This window comes from Oculina patagonica, chromosome 8, assembly GCF_052425735.1.
Source record: "Oculina patagonica isolate OP01 chromosome 8, crgOcupat, whole genome shotgun sequence".
NCBI lineage: Eukaryota > Metazoa > Cnidaria > Anthozoa > Scleractinia > Oculinidae > Oculina > Oculina patagonica.
In genome coordinates, this window is record NC_135765.1 from 7267199 (window position 1) to 7282198 (window position 15000).

Consider the following 15000-nt stretch of genomic DNA (forward strand, 5'->3'; position numbering starts at 1 on the left):
TTATTTTCAGGTTTCCTTTAATTGAAAAGTATTCTTGTCAATCAGAAAAATGAAAATATCGTGACGCTCCTTTTATAAATATGGACCGGAAGTGAGAAGTCACGCGAGTGGCACAAATTGAACATCCAGAGAGTGAATGATTGCATAATCAGTTCCGGGAATTCGAGAAAGGTGCCTCTATACATGAATGACTGTCTGGTTGTCTCTAAATTTATCACTGATATTCAACTTGCAAAGACAGGTAATTAATAATCGCGAGTACTGAGAAATCTTTCTATTGTCAGCCTTACTTAGAAGTATGTAAATCTCGTAACCCTTGACGCAAATAGGCATGACAAAAAGCGCATTCTAATATCACCAACTCCCGAAATTGTTTATATACGTGCTTCGTGACTGAGGTCAACTAAAGAAACCAGCGATGCAAAGTCGGTTCCAAAGGGAATAAAAAGCCTTCGGTTGTCCTTGTATAAAATATCTTAGACCGGGAATATTTTGTCATGCTTTCATTTTTCCTTGAAACTGAAATCATAAAAAGATAGTAAATGACCTTAATCGAAATTTATTTCATTTTTCTCAGAATTATCTCGAGCGCATAACTTATAAGTTCCGGCCTGTTTACTTCTCGTTTCTTTCAGTATTTCAAGGAGTCAAGAGAACTTGCACGCTGCTACGCGAGAAACACATATAATACCAATAGAACGAAACAGCTGAATTAATCTCACTAAGTCACTAAAAAGATGGCGTCGACTCCATTCTCACTTGAAGGCGTGCTTGCATATCTGGCAGAAACCTTCACCGCTGGAGTGATTCAGTCCTACCAGGGACAGGCCGGATTCCTTGATGACGATCCATTGATACAAGGCCAGGATCCCTTGGAGGATTTTAAGAAGTTCAACAACAATGATACGATCTTTCAGGAGTACGATCCACCCCCGGGAGACGACAGCAAAATGGGCTGGAAGAGATCTCGACCGGCAAAATGGCGGATGTCGCTTTGGAAAGCCGTGAAGCATGCATTTTACATTCAGATTGTTGGTGGCGTGGCACTCGGATCGCTCGCCATTTTGATAATGGTTTTAGATTTCAATTTCGTTGATCTTTGCTTTGACATGCAGTCTGCAAACTGGACATCACTTCCCAAGAGAACCCAGGCCATCATAGTCACCGCGGCGACTGCTAAAGCCTACTTGGTTCAACTGTGGTCATTTCTTCTTGTGCTGGTGATGTTTGGCTGGCCTGTGATCAAGAAGCTCAATCTTCTGACTCTTAATCTGCTTGGAGCGTTCATTGACACTTGCTACAAACTTTACTCGCAGATTTTCGGCATTTACGACAAGCCCTGGATGCCATTTCCGATGAATGGCTTGTTTGTGTCGATTGTGCTCATGAATGGATTACTGATCGGTCGAGAAATAGCGAACAACAACGAAACCGAGAGATCTAAGAAAATCAAGAAAACAATAAGAGTTTCAGCGATGCTCACAGCTCAATTTGCTTTTGGGATACCTATCACATTTTTTTTCGTGTATAAATTGATTCCTTTGTATGGCGAAGCGAACGAAACATACAGAGCAGTAATAGCTGGCGCACTGCCTCTAGTAACAGCTATTCCAAAGGTCATCGTGCGTTTGGCAGCGCAAAGAATCGATTTCGTCCACCCTGGCGACGCGCACGTGCTGCTAAACGTTCTGTTCACCGCATCTGCTATCGTTTTCCGTGTCTTACAAGCAGAACTCACAAGTCTTGAACTGTTCATTCTGCTGAGCTTCGCACACGGCGCAGTGGACTTGCTGGAAAGGTTAACCATTGTTGTGCGAGATTATCTGTGGTACTTTATTTACAAGAAGATTAAACGAGACGGAATAGAGACGATCATGAGCGCTGATAATTTTCGCACGCCAAGAAATATGCGCTTTATCGCCGACATGAGCATTCAGATGATCCTCGGGGAATCGACTGCGTTGATAGCAGCGGTTGGCTTCATCCAGCTGTACAACTTCATGTACCCTGCCAATAATCCGTCCTCTACCAACATGTATTTCATAACTCAGTTCTTTATTCGCGTTTCCATCGCTCTTAGCATCGATTTCGTTTTCAATTCATTCTCGTTTTGGCTGCAAATGTCATATTTAAACATCGCTGTGGCGCGTGTTTGGAAGAAAAAATGGCGAAAGCACATGGTTGTTGCTTTTATCGTTACCACTGTGACATTTTGTTATTTCGCGCATTATTTGTTCGCTGTCGTAAAAGACAAAAACACTTCAAGTGTCAAAAGATTTGATTTTAATTGCACAGGTCCATTTTCAAAGTTTTAGCTCATTCACGCTTGAAGGATTTTCCGATTTCTCTAGGAAACACAAAGGCTCAAAGAAGTCGCTGTGTCTGCCTCGTCCAGGCGCCGTTACATTTCGTCGGTAAAGAGCGGGAAACAGGGAGCGCGGGGCTTGTTAGTTAGGATTCCCTAAACTCCTTGCGCACCGAGCATAGCCAATGCGTGAGCTGCTCGATCCGATCCCAGATCCTTTCTGCTTGTGGAAGGCGAAATCTGGGGAAACTTCCTTTAACAGCTCATCTTGCAGTTCTGTGATTAGTGCTCAAGCTTTTGAGTAGAAGCGACCTAGGCTAGAGTTGACTTTGTTGTGATTCAAACCTTATTGCTTCTTTTCAGTTGTAAATTATCCTGTTATCATGCTCTCGCCTTGTTTCTAGTCTCTATCATCACAAGGTCAACTAGAACCTCGCTTTCATACAAAGGCTCGGTTACACTTCAAAGAACTGGAAAATGAAAAATGGATTATTGAGCACGTGTCGCAGTGAAAAGTTTAGCATTTAGCTCAGATATAATGGATGAAGACAGGAAAAGAACTAAATACATGCAACACGTGTCCACACGTCATATCAAGGCAAAGTCACTCAAAAATTTTATTCGCTTATTAAACGAACCAATTCGCTAAATCTTTCTCATCCTCTTCTGCAGCAAGTGATTTTGACGACTGAGCTTGCTTCCTGGAAATGTTAATGTTCTTCAATATTTTAAAAAGTAGCACGAAAAGATAGGAAATAGGGGATTAACTTTTTTAAGCTTTTTTATTATGTTTCTTACTACGGTATTTTATCGAATTTTTGTATTTGTCTAGTTACTCTGTACATTGGGTCCGAAAAGACCTGATTGCGAGACTTAAGGTGATTCCACGGTATTGCATTGCGCATTCTAGCTGCGCATAAGTTTTCGCGTCATTTAGCGCGCGCACAGAACACTACGAGATACCCTTTAGGCTAAGCTCGGTAGGGAAATAAATGGTCATTTTCTCTTAAACGAGCACGGTGACCCCCACTTTTTAATGCAATAATTTAAATGTCATACGGTTGTCTACAATATATTGCAATTTAAAGAAAAGTTTAAAATTAATTTTAGTGCCGTAAAAAGCACGTTTTTAGGTAGTGCCGTTAACGTGCGCACAGAGCAAAATCTTTAATTTCTTCATTATCTTAATTCCTGTACAATAAGAATAGTTTTTAATATAAGATCAAAGTCTATTTTGTTGAACTAGACTAATTTTTTAATGCAAAAATGATTTTTCTCGAAACAATAGCAATCCCCATTTGGATTACTAGGGTTCCTAATATATACCTCGCGGGTCGTATATTTACTATAACGCCATCCATTTTACACAAAAACTAGCGCGGTGACCCCCATTTTTTATTTCATTTTTTTAATTCTCATAACATAATTGTAACCTGGACTAAGTTTTAGAAATTTTTTAATACTCCTTTTATTTCAGTGGGATCACCTTAATAAAATTTTACGTTTTCTTAACGCGGCGATGTTGGTTGGTTCACGGTTTCGATTAATTTACCTTATTAATGAGTTTTAAAACCCGAATATAATGAAAATAACCAGCACAAGAAAAAGAGAAACAGTTCAATTAAATACTAAGTCCTGCAGCCGTCATTTCAAGTTGTTTTAAGTACAAAATTTAATGTAGTCGTATTGTAAATTCTATCTAAAACTGATGTAAAAGTCTTGATGAATATTTAAAATAAACATTGTTATTGGTTTAGTGGATCCATTTACCAAAACGTCCACTTGTTCATTACAGTGCCGTCGGAGAAGGACTGTGGAGTCCTGGAACTAGTAGAGTCGTCACGTGACAAGAAGGCCGTGTACGATCGAGTTTAATAGTCGAGTTCTTGCCATGTGTGTGTTGTAACTCGGAGTTTGCACACTGTTTATGAATTAAATGCACCACAGGGAGCCCGAAAATGGGTTGGTACTTTCAGAAGCCTTTTATTCTCTATGAACTTGGCAGGGGGGGGGGGGGGGGCGTAACTTTCTGATGTTCTTTTTTCTAGAAGACTGCCGCGTTAATTAAGGAGTTCTGCAACGGGTAGATTAGTGTCAGACAGTGGAAAACGCTGCACGGGGACTACATCATTGTTCAGCTTCTCAAAGAACATCATGGCATTACAGTTCCCTGTTATTCATCTGATATCTTGTCCATTTCTTTCTCCAATCCCTCTTTCTCTGTTTCCAGCGCGGCAGTTCTTTTCAGATTTACTTGCGTATGTTTTTCTAACATTGTAGTTCTCGCCCTGAAAAAGACTAGCTCTGCTAACTGACTAACTAACAAACTAACTAACTAACTAACTAACTAACTAACTAACTAACTAACTAACTAACTAACTAACTAACTAACTAACTAACTAACTAACTAACTAACTAACTAACTAACTAACTAACTAACTAACTAACTAACTAACTAAAGGCTAACTAACTAAATAAACAAACGAATAAATGAATGAATAATTTAATGAAATAGGAATTTGACAGCGGCACATCAACGTACGCAGTGGCTATTCGTCCACTGTTTCCAGATCGAATTGGAATTTAAAAGCGTTGGTTTTTCAGGAGGGAGGAAAGCCGCAGAACCGACGACAACTCAACCCACATATGACACCGGGTCTGGGAATCGAACCCGGGCCACATTGATAGAAGGCGAGTACTGTCACAACTGCGCAATCTCTACGCAACACTTAGTGATCTATAATTTCGAGGTTCCTTTCAAAAACCTTTCAAAAGGCCTTATTCGTATTCTCGGTATTGGACTGGAACTAGCTTTGCAATGGAGGCTAATGCGGGTAATCTTTTCAAATGCAAATGACATGAAGCTGTTTTTAATGATATTCCCCCGCATGAGCCTCTATTGAAAGCTAGTTCCAGTCCAATACCGAGAATACGAATATGGTCTATTGGAAAATACTTTTAATCTCGCCCACCTGAGAGATCTGGGAACGAGATTAACACTTCACAAAATATCGTGGCATGCTTAAAATTCATAAATGGATGACGTAAGAGGTCACGCGAGTGACATAAATAATATCAAGAGAGTCGATGATTGCATAACCAGTTCCGTGAATTCGAGAAAGGTGCCTCTATACATGAATGGCTGTCTGGTTCTCTCTTATCACTGATATGTAACTGCAAACACAGGTAAATAATAATCGCGAGTACTGAGTTCTCTTTATATTATCAGCCCTTCTTAGAAGTATGTAAATCTGCTAACTCCTGACACAAATAGGTCTAAGGTCGCCAATTCCGGGAATTGATTATGCTGGCTTCGAGATCAGTCAACTAAAGAAACCAGCGATGCAAACTGTTCTAAAGGAAATAAAAAGCCTTCAGTTGCTCTTGTATATGACATATTGGACCCGGAATATTTCGTCATACTTTCATTTTTATTTGAAAATGAAAGTAAGACAGTAAATGACATTCTAATATATTCCATTTTTCTTAGAATTCACTTGACGCCGACTTGAGTGCAAGAGTAATATTATATGACTCTTCTTGTTTACTTGCCGCTTCTTCCAGTATTTCAAGGAATTGAGAATAACTCGCTGCTATACATTTTATAGGGCACAAGAAATACATTGGTACTTATAGAACGAAACAGCTTAGCTGAATTCTCACTATGGCTTCGACTCCATTCTCGCTCGAAGGCGTGCTTGTATATCTAGCAGAAACCTTCACCGCTGGAGTGATCCAATCTTACCAGGGACAGGGATTCCTTGAAGACGATCCGTTGATACAACGCCAGGATCCCTTGGAGGACTTTAAGAAGTTCAACAACAATGATACGATCTTTCAGGAGTACGATCCACCCCCGGGAGACGACAGCAAAATGGGCTGGAAAAGATCTCGACCGGCAAAATGGTGGATGTCGCTTTGGAAGGCCGTGAAGCTTTCATTTTACATTCAGATTGTTGGTGGTGTGCCACTTGGTTCGCTCGCCATTTTAATACTGATTTTAGATTTCAATTCCGTTGATCTTTGCTTTGACATGCAGTCTACAAACTGGACAGCACTTCCCAAGAGGACCCAGGCCATTATGGTCACCGCAGCAAGCACTGAAGCCTACGTGGTCGAACTTTGGTCATTTCTTCTTGTGCTGGTGATGTTTGGCTGGCCTATGATCAAGAAGCTCAATCTTCTGATTCTTAATCTGCTTGGAGCGTTCATTGACACTTGCTACAGACTTTATCTACAAATTTATGGCATTTACAAGAAGCCTTGGATGTCGTTTCCGTTGAACGGCTTGTTTCTGTCGATTCTGGTCATGAATAGTTTACTTATCGGCCGAGAAATAGCGAAGAACAACGAAACCGAGAGATCTAGAAAAATCAAGAAAACAGTTAGGGTCTCAGCGATGCTGACAGCTCAGTTTGTTTTAGGGATTCCAATCACATTCAGTCTCGTGTATGTATTGATCCCTTTGTATGGCGAAGCGAACGAAACATACAGAGCAGTAATAGCTGGCGCATTGCCTCTAGTGACGGCTATTCCAAAGGTCATCGTGCGTTTGGCAGCGCAAAGAATCGATTTCATTCACCCGGGCGACGCGCACGTGTTGTTAAACGTTCTGTACACCGCATCCGCCGTCGTTTACCGCGTTATGCAGGCAGAGCTCACAAGCCTTCCACTGTTCATTCTGCTGAGCTTCGCACATGGCGCGATAGACTTGCTGGAAAGGTTAACCATTGTTGTACGAGATTATCTTTGGTACTTTATTTACAAGAAGATTAAACGAGACAGAGTAGAGACGATTATAAGCGCTGATAAATTTCGTACGCCAAGAAGCATGCGCTTTATCGCCGACATGAGCATTCAGATGATTCTCGGAGAGTCGACTGCGTTGATAGCAGCGGTCGGCTTCATCCAGCTGTACAACTTCATGTACTCTGCCGATTATCTGTCCTCTACCAACATGTATTTCATAACTCAGTTCTTTATTCGGATTTCCATTGCTCTAAGCATCGATTTCATTTTCAATTCATTCTCGTTTTGGCTACAAATGTCCTACTTAAACATCGCTGTGGTACGAGTTTGGAAGAAAAAATGGCGGAAGCACATGGTTGTTGGTCTTATTTTGACCACTGTGACAATGTGTTATTACACAACTCATTTGTTCGCTGTCGTGAAAGCCAAAAACACTTCAGGTGTCAAAAGATTTGATTTTAATTGCACTGGGCCATTTGCAAAGTTCTAGCCCATTCACGTTTGAAAACTACTTCTGTCTTTTCTAGGAAACACAAAGGTTCATTGTTTACTCGTCTCAGGCACCGTGACATTTCGTCGGTAAAGAGCGGGAAACAGAGAGCGCGTGGCTTGATGGTTAGGAGTCCCACAACTCCACGCGCACCGAGCGTGGCAATGTGGTAGCTACTGGATCCCTGATCCTTTTTCATGTTAAAGACGAAACCTCGGAAACACTTCTTTAAATAGCTCATTTTGCACTGTTCTTTGCTTAGTGCTTTGGCCTTTTAACCGAAGCTAGGCTATAGTTGCTTCTTTTCAATTGTAAATTATCCTGTTATGATGCTAGGTAGTTGTTTATTTCTATCATCACAAGGTCAACTAAAACCTCGCTTTCACACAGAGGCTCGGTTACATAACTGTAAAATGGTCTATTGAGTATGCGTTGTAATGACAATGTTAGCATTTAGGTCAAATAAGACACTAGATTGTACACAACAGATTTATACTTGAATTTGAGTGGTGATTTACACACAACAGCAGTCCACACGTCATATCAATGCTATTGTTTCCGTGAGGCGACGTCACTCGAAAATTGTACTCATTTATTAAACGAACTAATTATAATTCGCTAGGTTTATACTTGATTTTTATTGATGTGCGCACCAAGCAAGGCAGTCATTCTTTTCGTGCACCAAGTGATTTAGATAAGGGAGCTTACTTTTAGCAAATGTTAATGTTTGAAAAAGAAGTAGGATTAAACTTAGTCTTCCAGTTAATGTGATAAACAAAAAGTTAGTCTTAACGTGCAAAACTTAATGGTGATAAGATATTTGTAATTAAAATATTTAATTTTCGAGGGTGGATGAACGTTAAATATTTTAAAAATCTTATCACCTGTATGATCTTTACAAATTTCCCGGTACACCTCGCCCTTCCGGGAATTTAGTGTTAGGTAATTGTCTATATCCCGCTTAGTATTTTTTTTCTTTAGAGGGTCAGCTTTATATCAGGAGTAAGTTCCTCCCTGCTGACATCCTTTTGCATTCCTTTTTTTTCTCTGTATTGCAACAAAGTTGTTATAAACTATAAACTTAGTGGTTTTTATATTAATAGAAGCCTACTACTTTGTAGCCTGACGAAGTTTGTAGCATCAAACGAAACGCGCAGGATCAATAAATCAACTCAAACTGTCTTAGTCGTGTGTTGCTCACTGGATATTTAAAAAATTAAAATAGGCCTGATTTAAAGACCCAAATTTCGACGGGTACAACTACACGTAGTCTTTTACAGAGCCAGTGCTTTTGGATATCAGAAAATATCGTGACTTTAAACTCCTTTTTAATGGCTGACGTAAGAAGTCACGGTAGTGATACGAATATCCAGAGATCGAGAGGAAAGGATATGCATATCCCGGGAATTCGAGAACTGTTTTTCGCGCGCATGTCCCGGAGATTTTAAATTTTCCACTCGCGCTTTTTTAAGCTTCACGCTCGACGGACTAAGAAAAAAGCAGGACTGCTTGTAGTCTTTTGACGCAAATAAACATTATTAAAGGAACATTCTGGAAAATAATGATCCCAAATCCCGAAATCGTTTTTGCGGGCTTCGTGACTGAGATCAACTAAAGAAACGAACGATGCAAACTGTTCAAAAGGAAATCAGAAGCCTTCGGTTGTCCTTGTATAGAACATCTTGAATCGGCGTATTTTGTCATGTTTTCATTCTTCCTTGAAAATGAAATCATAAAAAGATAGCAAATGACATTCTAATTTATTCTATTTTTCTTTGTATTCACTCGAGCGCAGAACTAGCATATATTCTTCCTGTTTACTTCCCGCTTCTTCCAGTATTTCAAGACCAGAGAAACTCACTGCTATACATTTAAGAGGACTTAGAACCATAGATAGTACTAAAGAACGAAACAGCTTCGCTGAATTCTCACTAAAGAGATGGCGTCGACTCCATTCTCGCTCGAAGGCGTGCTTGCATATCTGTCAGAAACTTTCGCCGCTGGAGTGATTGAATCTTACCAGGGACAGGGAATGCTTGAAGATGCTCCCTTAGTACAACGACAGGATCCCTTGGAGGACTTTAAGAAGTTCAACAACAATGATACGATCTTTCAGGAGTACGATCCACCCCCGGGAGACGACAGCAAAATGGGCTGGAAAAGATCTCGACCGGCAAAATGGTGGATGTCGCTTTGGAAGGCCGTGAAGCATGCATTTTACATTCAGATTGTTGGTGGCGTGGCACTCGGTTCGCTCGCTATTTTAATACTGATTCTGGATTTCAATTCCGTTGATCTTTGCTTTGACATACAGTCTACAAACTGGACAGCACTTCCCAAGAGAACCCAGGCCATTATGGTCACCGCAGCGACTACTGAAGCCCACGTGGTTCAACTGTGGTCATTTCTTCTCGTGCTGGCGATGTTTGGCTGGCCTGTCATCAAGAAGCTCAATCTTCTGACTCTTAATCTGCTTGGAGCGTTCATTGACACTTGCTACAGACTTTACTTACATATTTACGACATTTACAAGAAGCCCTGGATGTCGTTTCCGTTGAACGGCTTGTTTGTGTCTATTGTAATCATGAATAGTTTACGTATCGGCCGAGAAATAGCAAAGAACAACGAAACCGAGAGACGTAGAAAAATCAAGAAAACAATGAGGGCTTTTGCGATGTTGACAGCTCAGTTTACTTTTGGGATTCCTATCACATATTTCCTCGTGTATAAGCTGATTCCTTTGTATGGCGAAGCAAATGAAACATACAGAGCAGTAATAGCTGGCGCACTGCCTCTAATAACGGCTATGCCAAAGGTCATCGTGCGTTTGGCAGCGCAAAGAATCGACTTTGTCCACCCTGGCGATGCGTTTGTGCTGCTAAACGTTTTGTACACCACGTCAGCTATCGTTTTCCGTGTCATGCAAGCAGAGCTCACAAGTCTTCGACTGTTCATTTTGCTGAGCTTCGCACACGGCGCAGTGGACTTGCTGGAAAGGTTAACCATTGTTGTTCGAGATTATCTGTGGTACTTTATTTACAAGAAGATTAAACGAGACGGAATAGAGACGATCATGAGCGCTGATAAATTTCGCACCCCGAGAAACATGCGCTTTATTGCCGACATGAGCATTCAGATGATTCTCGGAGAGTCGACTGCGTTGATAACAGCGGTCGGCTTCATCCAGCTGTACAACTTCATGTACCCTGCCGATAATCCGTCCTCTACCAACATGTATTTCATAACTCAGTTCTATATTCGCGTTTCCATCGCTCTAAGCATTGATTTCGTTTTCAATTCATTTTCTTTTTGGCTGCAAATGTCATATTTAAACATCGCTGTGGCGCGTGTTTGGAAGAAAAAATGGCGAAAGCACATGGTCGTTGCTTTTATCGTGACCACTGTGACATTGTGTTATTTCACGACTCATTTGTTCGCTGTCGTTAAAGAGAAAAATACTTCAGGTGTCAAAAGATCTGATCTTAATTGCACAGGTCCATTTTCAAAGTTCTAGCTCATACATGCTTGAAGGCTGCTCAGTTTTTCTTCTTCTAGGAAACACAAAGGCTCATAGAATTCGCTGTTGCTGCGTCGCCCCAGGCGCCGTTACATTTCGTCGGTAAAGCGGGAACCAAAGAGCGTGGGGCTTGTTGGTTAGGATTCCCTAAACTCCTTGCGCGCCGAGCATGGCCAATGTGTGGGTCCCTCGATCCCAGATCCTTTCTGCTTGTGGAAGGCGAAATCTGGGAAACACTTCCTTTATTAGCTTATTTTGCAGTTCTGTGCTTTGTGCACAAGCCTTTGATGAGCAGAAGCGAGGCTTAAGTCGACTTTGCTGTGATTCAAACCTTGCTTCTCTTCAACAACTGTAAATTATCCTGTTGTCATGCTCTTACCTAGTTTCCTGTCTCTATCATCACAAGGTCAACTTAAACCTCGCTTTCATACAGAGGCTCGGTTACACTTCAACGAACTGGAAAATGGAAAATGTTTATTGAGTATGCGGCGCAGTAAAAACTTAAGCATTTAGCCCAAATATAATAGATGTAGGCAGGACTGAGAAATTACACTTCAGATTTATTCTTGAATTTCGGTGTTTTTACACGCAGCACCAGTCCACACATCATATCAGTGCATTTTTCTCCGAGAGGCGAAGTCTCTCGAAAATAGCGAAGCGCGCGAGTGACGTCACGACTCAGAGAAGACTCAGACAAACAAACCGAAATGGCAAACAGTTTTCCTAAAACACTTTCGCGCTAAAAGAGCCGATGTTCCTAAAACACTTTCATAAAACGAAAACTTCGCCTAGATTTCTTCTATTTCTCTCAGAACACGCTGATGGTTTATTGGGGTTATATTCATTTGCATTGTATTTTCAGACCTCGCGACCTCGTTAATGTTCTTAAATGTTTTAAAAAGTAGCACAAGAAGACTCAGTCTTTCAGTCGTTTCCAGTGTTTTAAGTACAAAATTTAATGTAGCCGTATTGTAAATTCCATCTAAAACTGATGTAAAAGTCTTGACGAATATTTTTAAAATAAACATTGTTTTTGGTTTAGTGAAGCCATTTACCAAAACGTCCACTTGTTTAGGGGAGCGGGGATGGCGCAGTGGTGAGAGCACTCGCCTCCCACCAATGTGGCCCGGGTTCGATTCCCGGACCCGGCGTCATATGTGGGTTGAGTTTGTTGTTGGTTCTCGTCCTCGCTCCGAGGGTTTTTCTCCGGGTTCTCCGGTTTTCCTCCCTCCGCAAAAATCAACACTACTAAATTCCAATTCGATCTTTATCAGTCCTACGTCTTACACATGAGCCTCTGGCTCGGACACCGAGGGTAACCTCGTCCCGCGTATGGACTTTAAAATTGTATTTACATTTTTATTTTACAGTACCGTAGGAGTTCGAGTTCGCGTTTTTGGAGAAAGTGAAGCGGTGAAAGGGTTAAACACTTCTGGTGCGTCCTTGTGTCCTTGTTCTACATGCTGTAACCAATCCGTATGATTTTAATACCTTTTTTGATATAAACGCAGGGTTTTTTTGCCTCTGTAACCGTCTAAATTGATTATTTTAAGTACTCACGAGTGTGTTGTATTTGTCCGCTGCGTAACGTATTATATTTTGATCGCTAGTAAGCAAATCAGTTCAGATTAAATCGACGGTTCCGTAAAAGAATATAGCCTGCAGTCGATTAAAATCTCATCCATTTGTCTCACGTTTTCAACAGTTTACTATTAAAACAATATTATACCCTGTAATCCTCTATTAAAGCGATTGTTCTTTCAAAAATTCATGGCCTCGACAGAAACTTTTCCGCATGAATTAAACCAAAGTGTAGTGACGTCACCGGACGGCATTAGGGCCAGATGTGCTCAGACGTCCCTTCTGGGGAGTTGGCGACCACAGAGGGATGTCAGTGAAATTCAGGCTACCCCCTCCCCTCCTAGAAAATAATGGCCCTTCCCTTAGCGCCTCATTTTAATTCTACAAGTGACTGGGATTTCGATGTCTGTAGATTTTTTCTTAGCTATATAGCAATCCTTTTCATTTTCCCGACTTTTTCCCCAGTTCTTTTATAAATGTCACGTCGCTTGCAATTGTACAGTTTAGTGGGAGCTTTCACCTTTCACCGCCGCAGATATTAATTACATACTTATTACATTAAAAAAATATAAGAGTTTGCATGGGATTTCGAACCGATACGTTTCTTGAGCGAATACTAGAGATCGCTCGAGTGTTTGTTTCGGCACCGGAGCGGCTAACGCGAGCGGTGAATCCACGCAGGGGGGGGGGGGGGGGGGGGGGGGGATTTCTTGTTAGAAGATCCACCGCCGAGATAAAGCACTCAGTTAAACAATAAGTTAAATTTATAAACTTGTTATTAAAATACCATAAAAACTTCCATGAGAAGTGAATGTGTTAACTACTTTTGTCTAAGATTGTAGCTAAAACGAAACGCTTCCCTTTTTTGCAGTTAAACAATAAGCAACTCTGAGGTATCTGTGGGATGATACTTGTCCTTGTATTTTTCGTACAACTCTTTAATATCTTCTATGTACCGCGAGTGAAGTTTGTCGATTTCTTCTTGACTTGGATTAGCAACTTTTCGCACAGGAATAGGCGATCCCACTGCAGAGATAAAATAGAATATAAGAAACAAAAGAACGCCGAGTAAATATCCGATCTGATAATTATTTAATTAATAGACCTTTTCTGAGGATCGATCCGAAAGATTTTAGATAACTTGGCTTTATAAAGATCTGCGTAGTGTCTCGGATTAGATTAAATTTAAAACGGAGCAAAAAAAAAAAAACAACCTTGAACCCAGACTCTCTCTCCTTTCCCTTTTGTCGGCAATAACAAAGGAGGAAAAGTGGAGAGAGTGTCTGGGATCGAGCTTGGAGAGAAACCAAATCTTACTGGTCGACTTCCCGGCAATTTTAAAGAGAAGGGAGGGGAGGGGAGGGGGCGATAATCACGTCGTCTCGATATACATTAGCCTGCGAATACAGCCGCCTCTCATTCGCCCCCGCTACTACGTGCGAAAACAAGTAGCGGGAGCGAATGAGAGGCGGCTCAGTGTATTCGCAGGCTAGATATACATGTTTAACTAGTACTAGCATATCGAACTTGAGGACGAAACAAGCTGCTTTTGCAGACATTATTTGTACGTAAAAGAGATGATATGTACGAATTGAAGCCAATATTTACTTAAAATTGAGGCCGTTCTTAGTCACAGTAAATCAGAGGAGTCACAGTTGTGCTGAGAAACATGCAGCCTACCTACAACGGAGATTGGAGACCGTCTCGGCAGCATACAAAAAGCTCCCCAGCAGTAACAGCATGCACATCCGTGAGTTTTGGATCGAAGCCAGCGCTGAAACCGCGAAAATCGAGAGTAGTAACCACCACCAAATATGTGATGTAGATTGTTCTGTCCAAAGGCAAACACCGGGACAAGATCACATCTGCAGAGAATGGAATATAAAATTGGTTTCAACTCGTCTTTAATACAAATTGCAGTAACATACGGTGCATTTTGGAAGTTTCAGTGTAAAAACGTAAAGTATGAAATTTTATGTTGAAGAGAATAATCTACCATTAAGAAAGGCGTTTTATACAACAGCAAAAAAATTAAGTTGAACACTCGGATGTATTTATTTTTTGGCTTTTGGATTAATTTATAAATTCTCTGGAAGTTCAACGAGAACTGAAATCGGGGCATCACGCGGATAGCCCTGGGGACGATGTAGATTTTTCGGGCCTAATTTGAGTAATTTTCTCACTTATGATGAATATTCAACGATAGAAGAGAGACTAAAAATTAGTGTTATCATACAAACCCAGTTTGTAAAGCCAGTTTAATAAATCCTTTGCGACGCTTTAATGTCAGCACATAGCTGTCATATCGCACATCAAGTATTTCCACTGCTCCGCCCACAATGATGACAACAGAGTGCC

The 15000-nt window shown here is 40.9% G+C and overlaps 4 protein-coding genes across 4 annotated transcripts in view; 3 read left to right on the forward strand and 1 right to left on the reverse strand.

The window, feature by feature from the left end:
• The window catches only part of LOC144663022 (uncharacterized), a 3889-nt gene extending 53 nt beyond the window's left edge, over window positions 1–3836 (forward strand). Inside the window, exons 1-2 of the mRNA XM_078523954.1 lie at window positions 1–241; window positions 636–3836. The exon at window positions 1–241 is cut by the window's left edge and continues 53 nt beyond it. Coding sequence (XP_078380080.1) covers window positions 738–2315 — 1578 coding nt within the window. The 5' untranslated portion in view covers window positions 1–241; window positions 636–737 and the 3' untranslated portion in view covers window positions 2316–3836. The remainder of the gene's footprint in view (window positions 242–635) is intronic.
• Window positions 3837–5384: 1548 nt separating this feature from the next.
• Window positions 5385–8737, forward strand: LOC144663023 (uncharacterized). Its single transcript, XM_078523955.1, has 2 exons — window positions 5385–5491; window positions 5914–8737. Exon 2 carries the CDS (start codon window positions 5970–5972, stop codon window positions 7542–7544), a length of 1575 nt encoding a protein of 524 aa, XP_078380081.1. The 5' UTR covers window positions 5385–5491; window positions 5914–5969; the 3' UTR covers window positions 7545–8737.
• Window positions 8738–9216: 479 nt separating this feature from the next.
• Window positions 9217–12122, forward strand: LOC144663024 (uncharacterized). The gene has a single exon (XM_078523957.1). The coding sequence runs from the start codon at window positions 9484–9486 to the stop codon at window positions 11056–11058; it is 1575 nt and encodes a 524-aa protein (XP_078380083.1). The 5' UTR covers window positions 9217–9483; the 3' UTR covers window positions 11059–12122.
• Window positions 12123–13438: 1316 nt separating this feature from the next.
• The window catches only part of LOC144663051 (2-acylglycerol O-acyltransferase 2-like), a 2901-nt gene continuing 1339 nt past the window's right edge, over window positions 13439–15000 (reverse strand). The window contains exons 2-4 of the mRNA XM_078523989.1: window positions 14883–15000; window positions 14323–14507; window positions 13439–13668 (exon numbers count right to left, since the gene is read on the reverse strand). The exon at window positions 14883–15000 is cut by the window's right edge and continues 102 nt beyond it. Coding sequence (XP_078380115.1) covers window positions 13514–13668; window positions 14323–14507; window positions 14883–15000 — 458 coding nt within the window. The 3' untranslated portion in view covers window positions 13439–13513. The remainder of the gene's footprint in view (window positions 13669–14322; window positions 14508–14882) is intronic.

Excerpts from the sequence above, each read along its gene's own strand:
- LOC144663023 (XM_078523955.1), top strand. The coding sequence starts at position 5,970 with ATGGCTTCGACTCCATTCTCGCTCGAAGGCGTGCTTGTATATCTAGCA.
- LOC144663024 (XM_078523957.1), top strand. The coding sequence starts at position 9,484 with ATGGCGTCGACTCCATTCTCGCTCGAAGGCGTGCTTGCATATCTGTCA.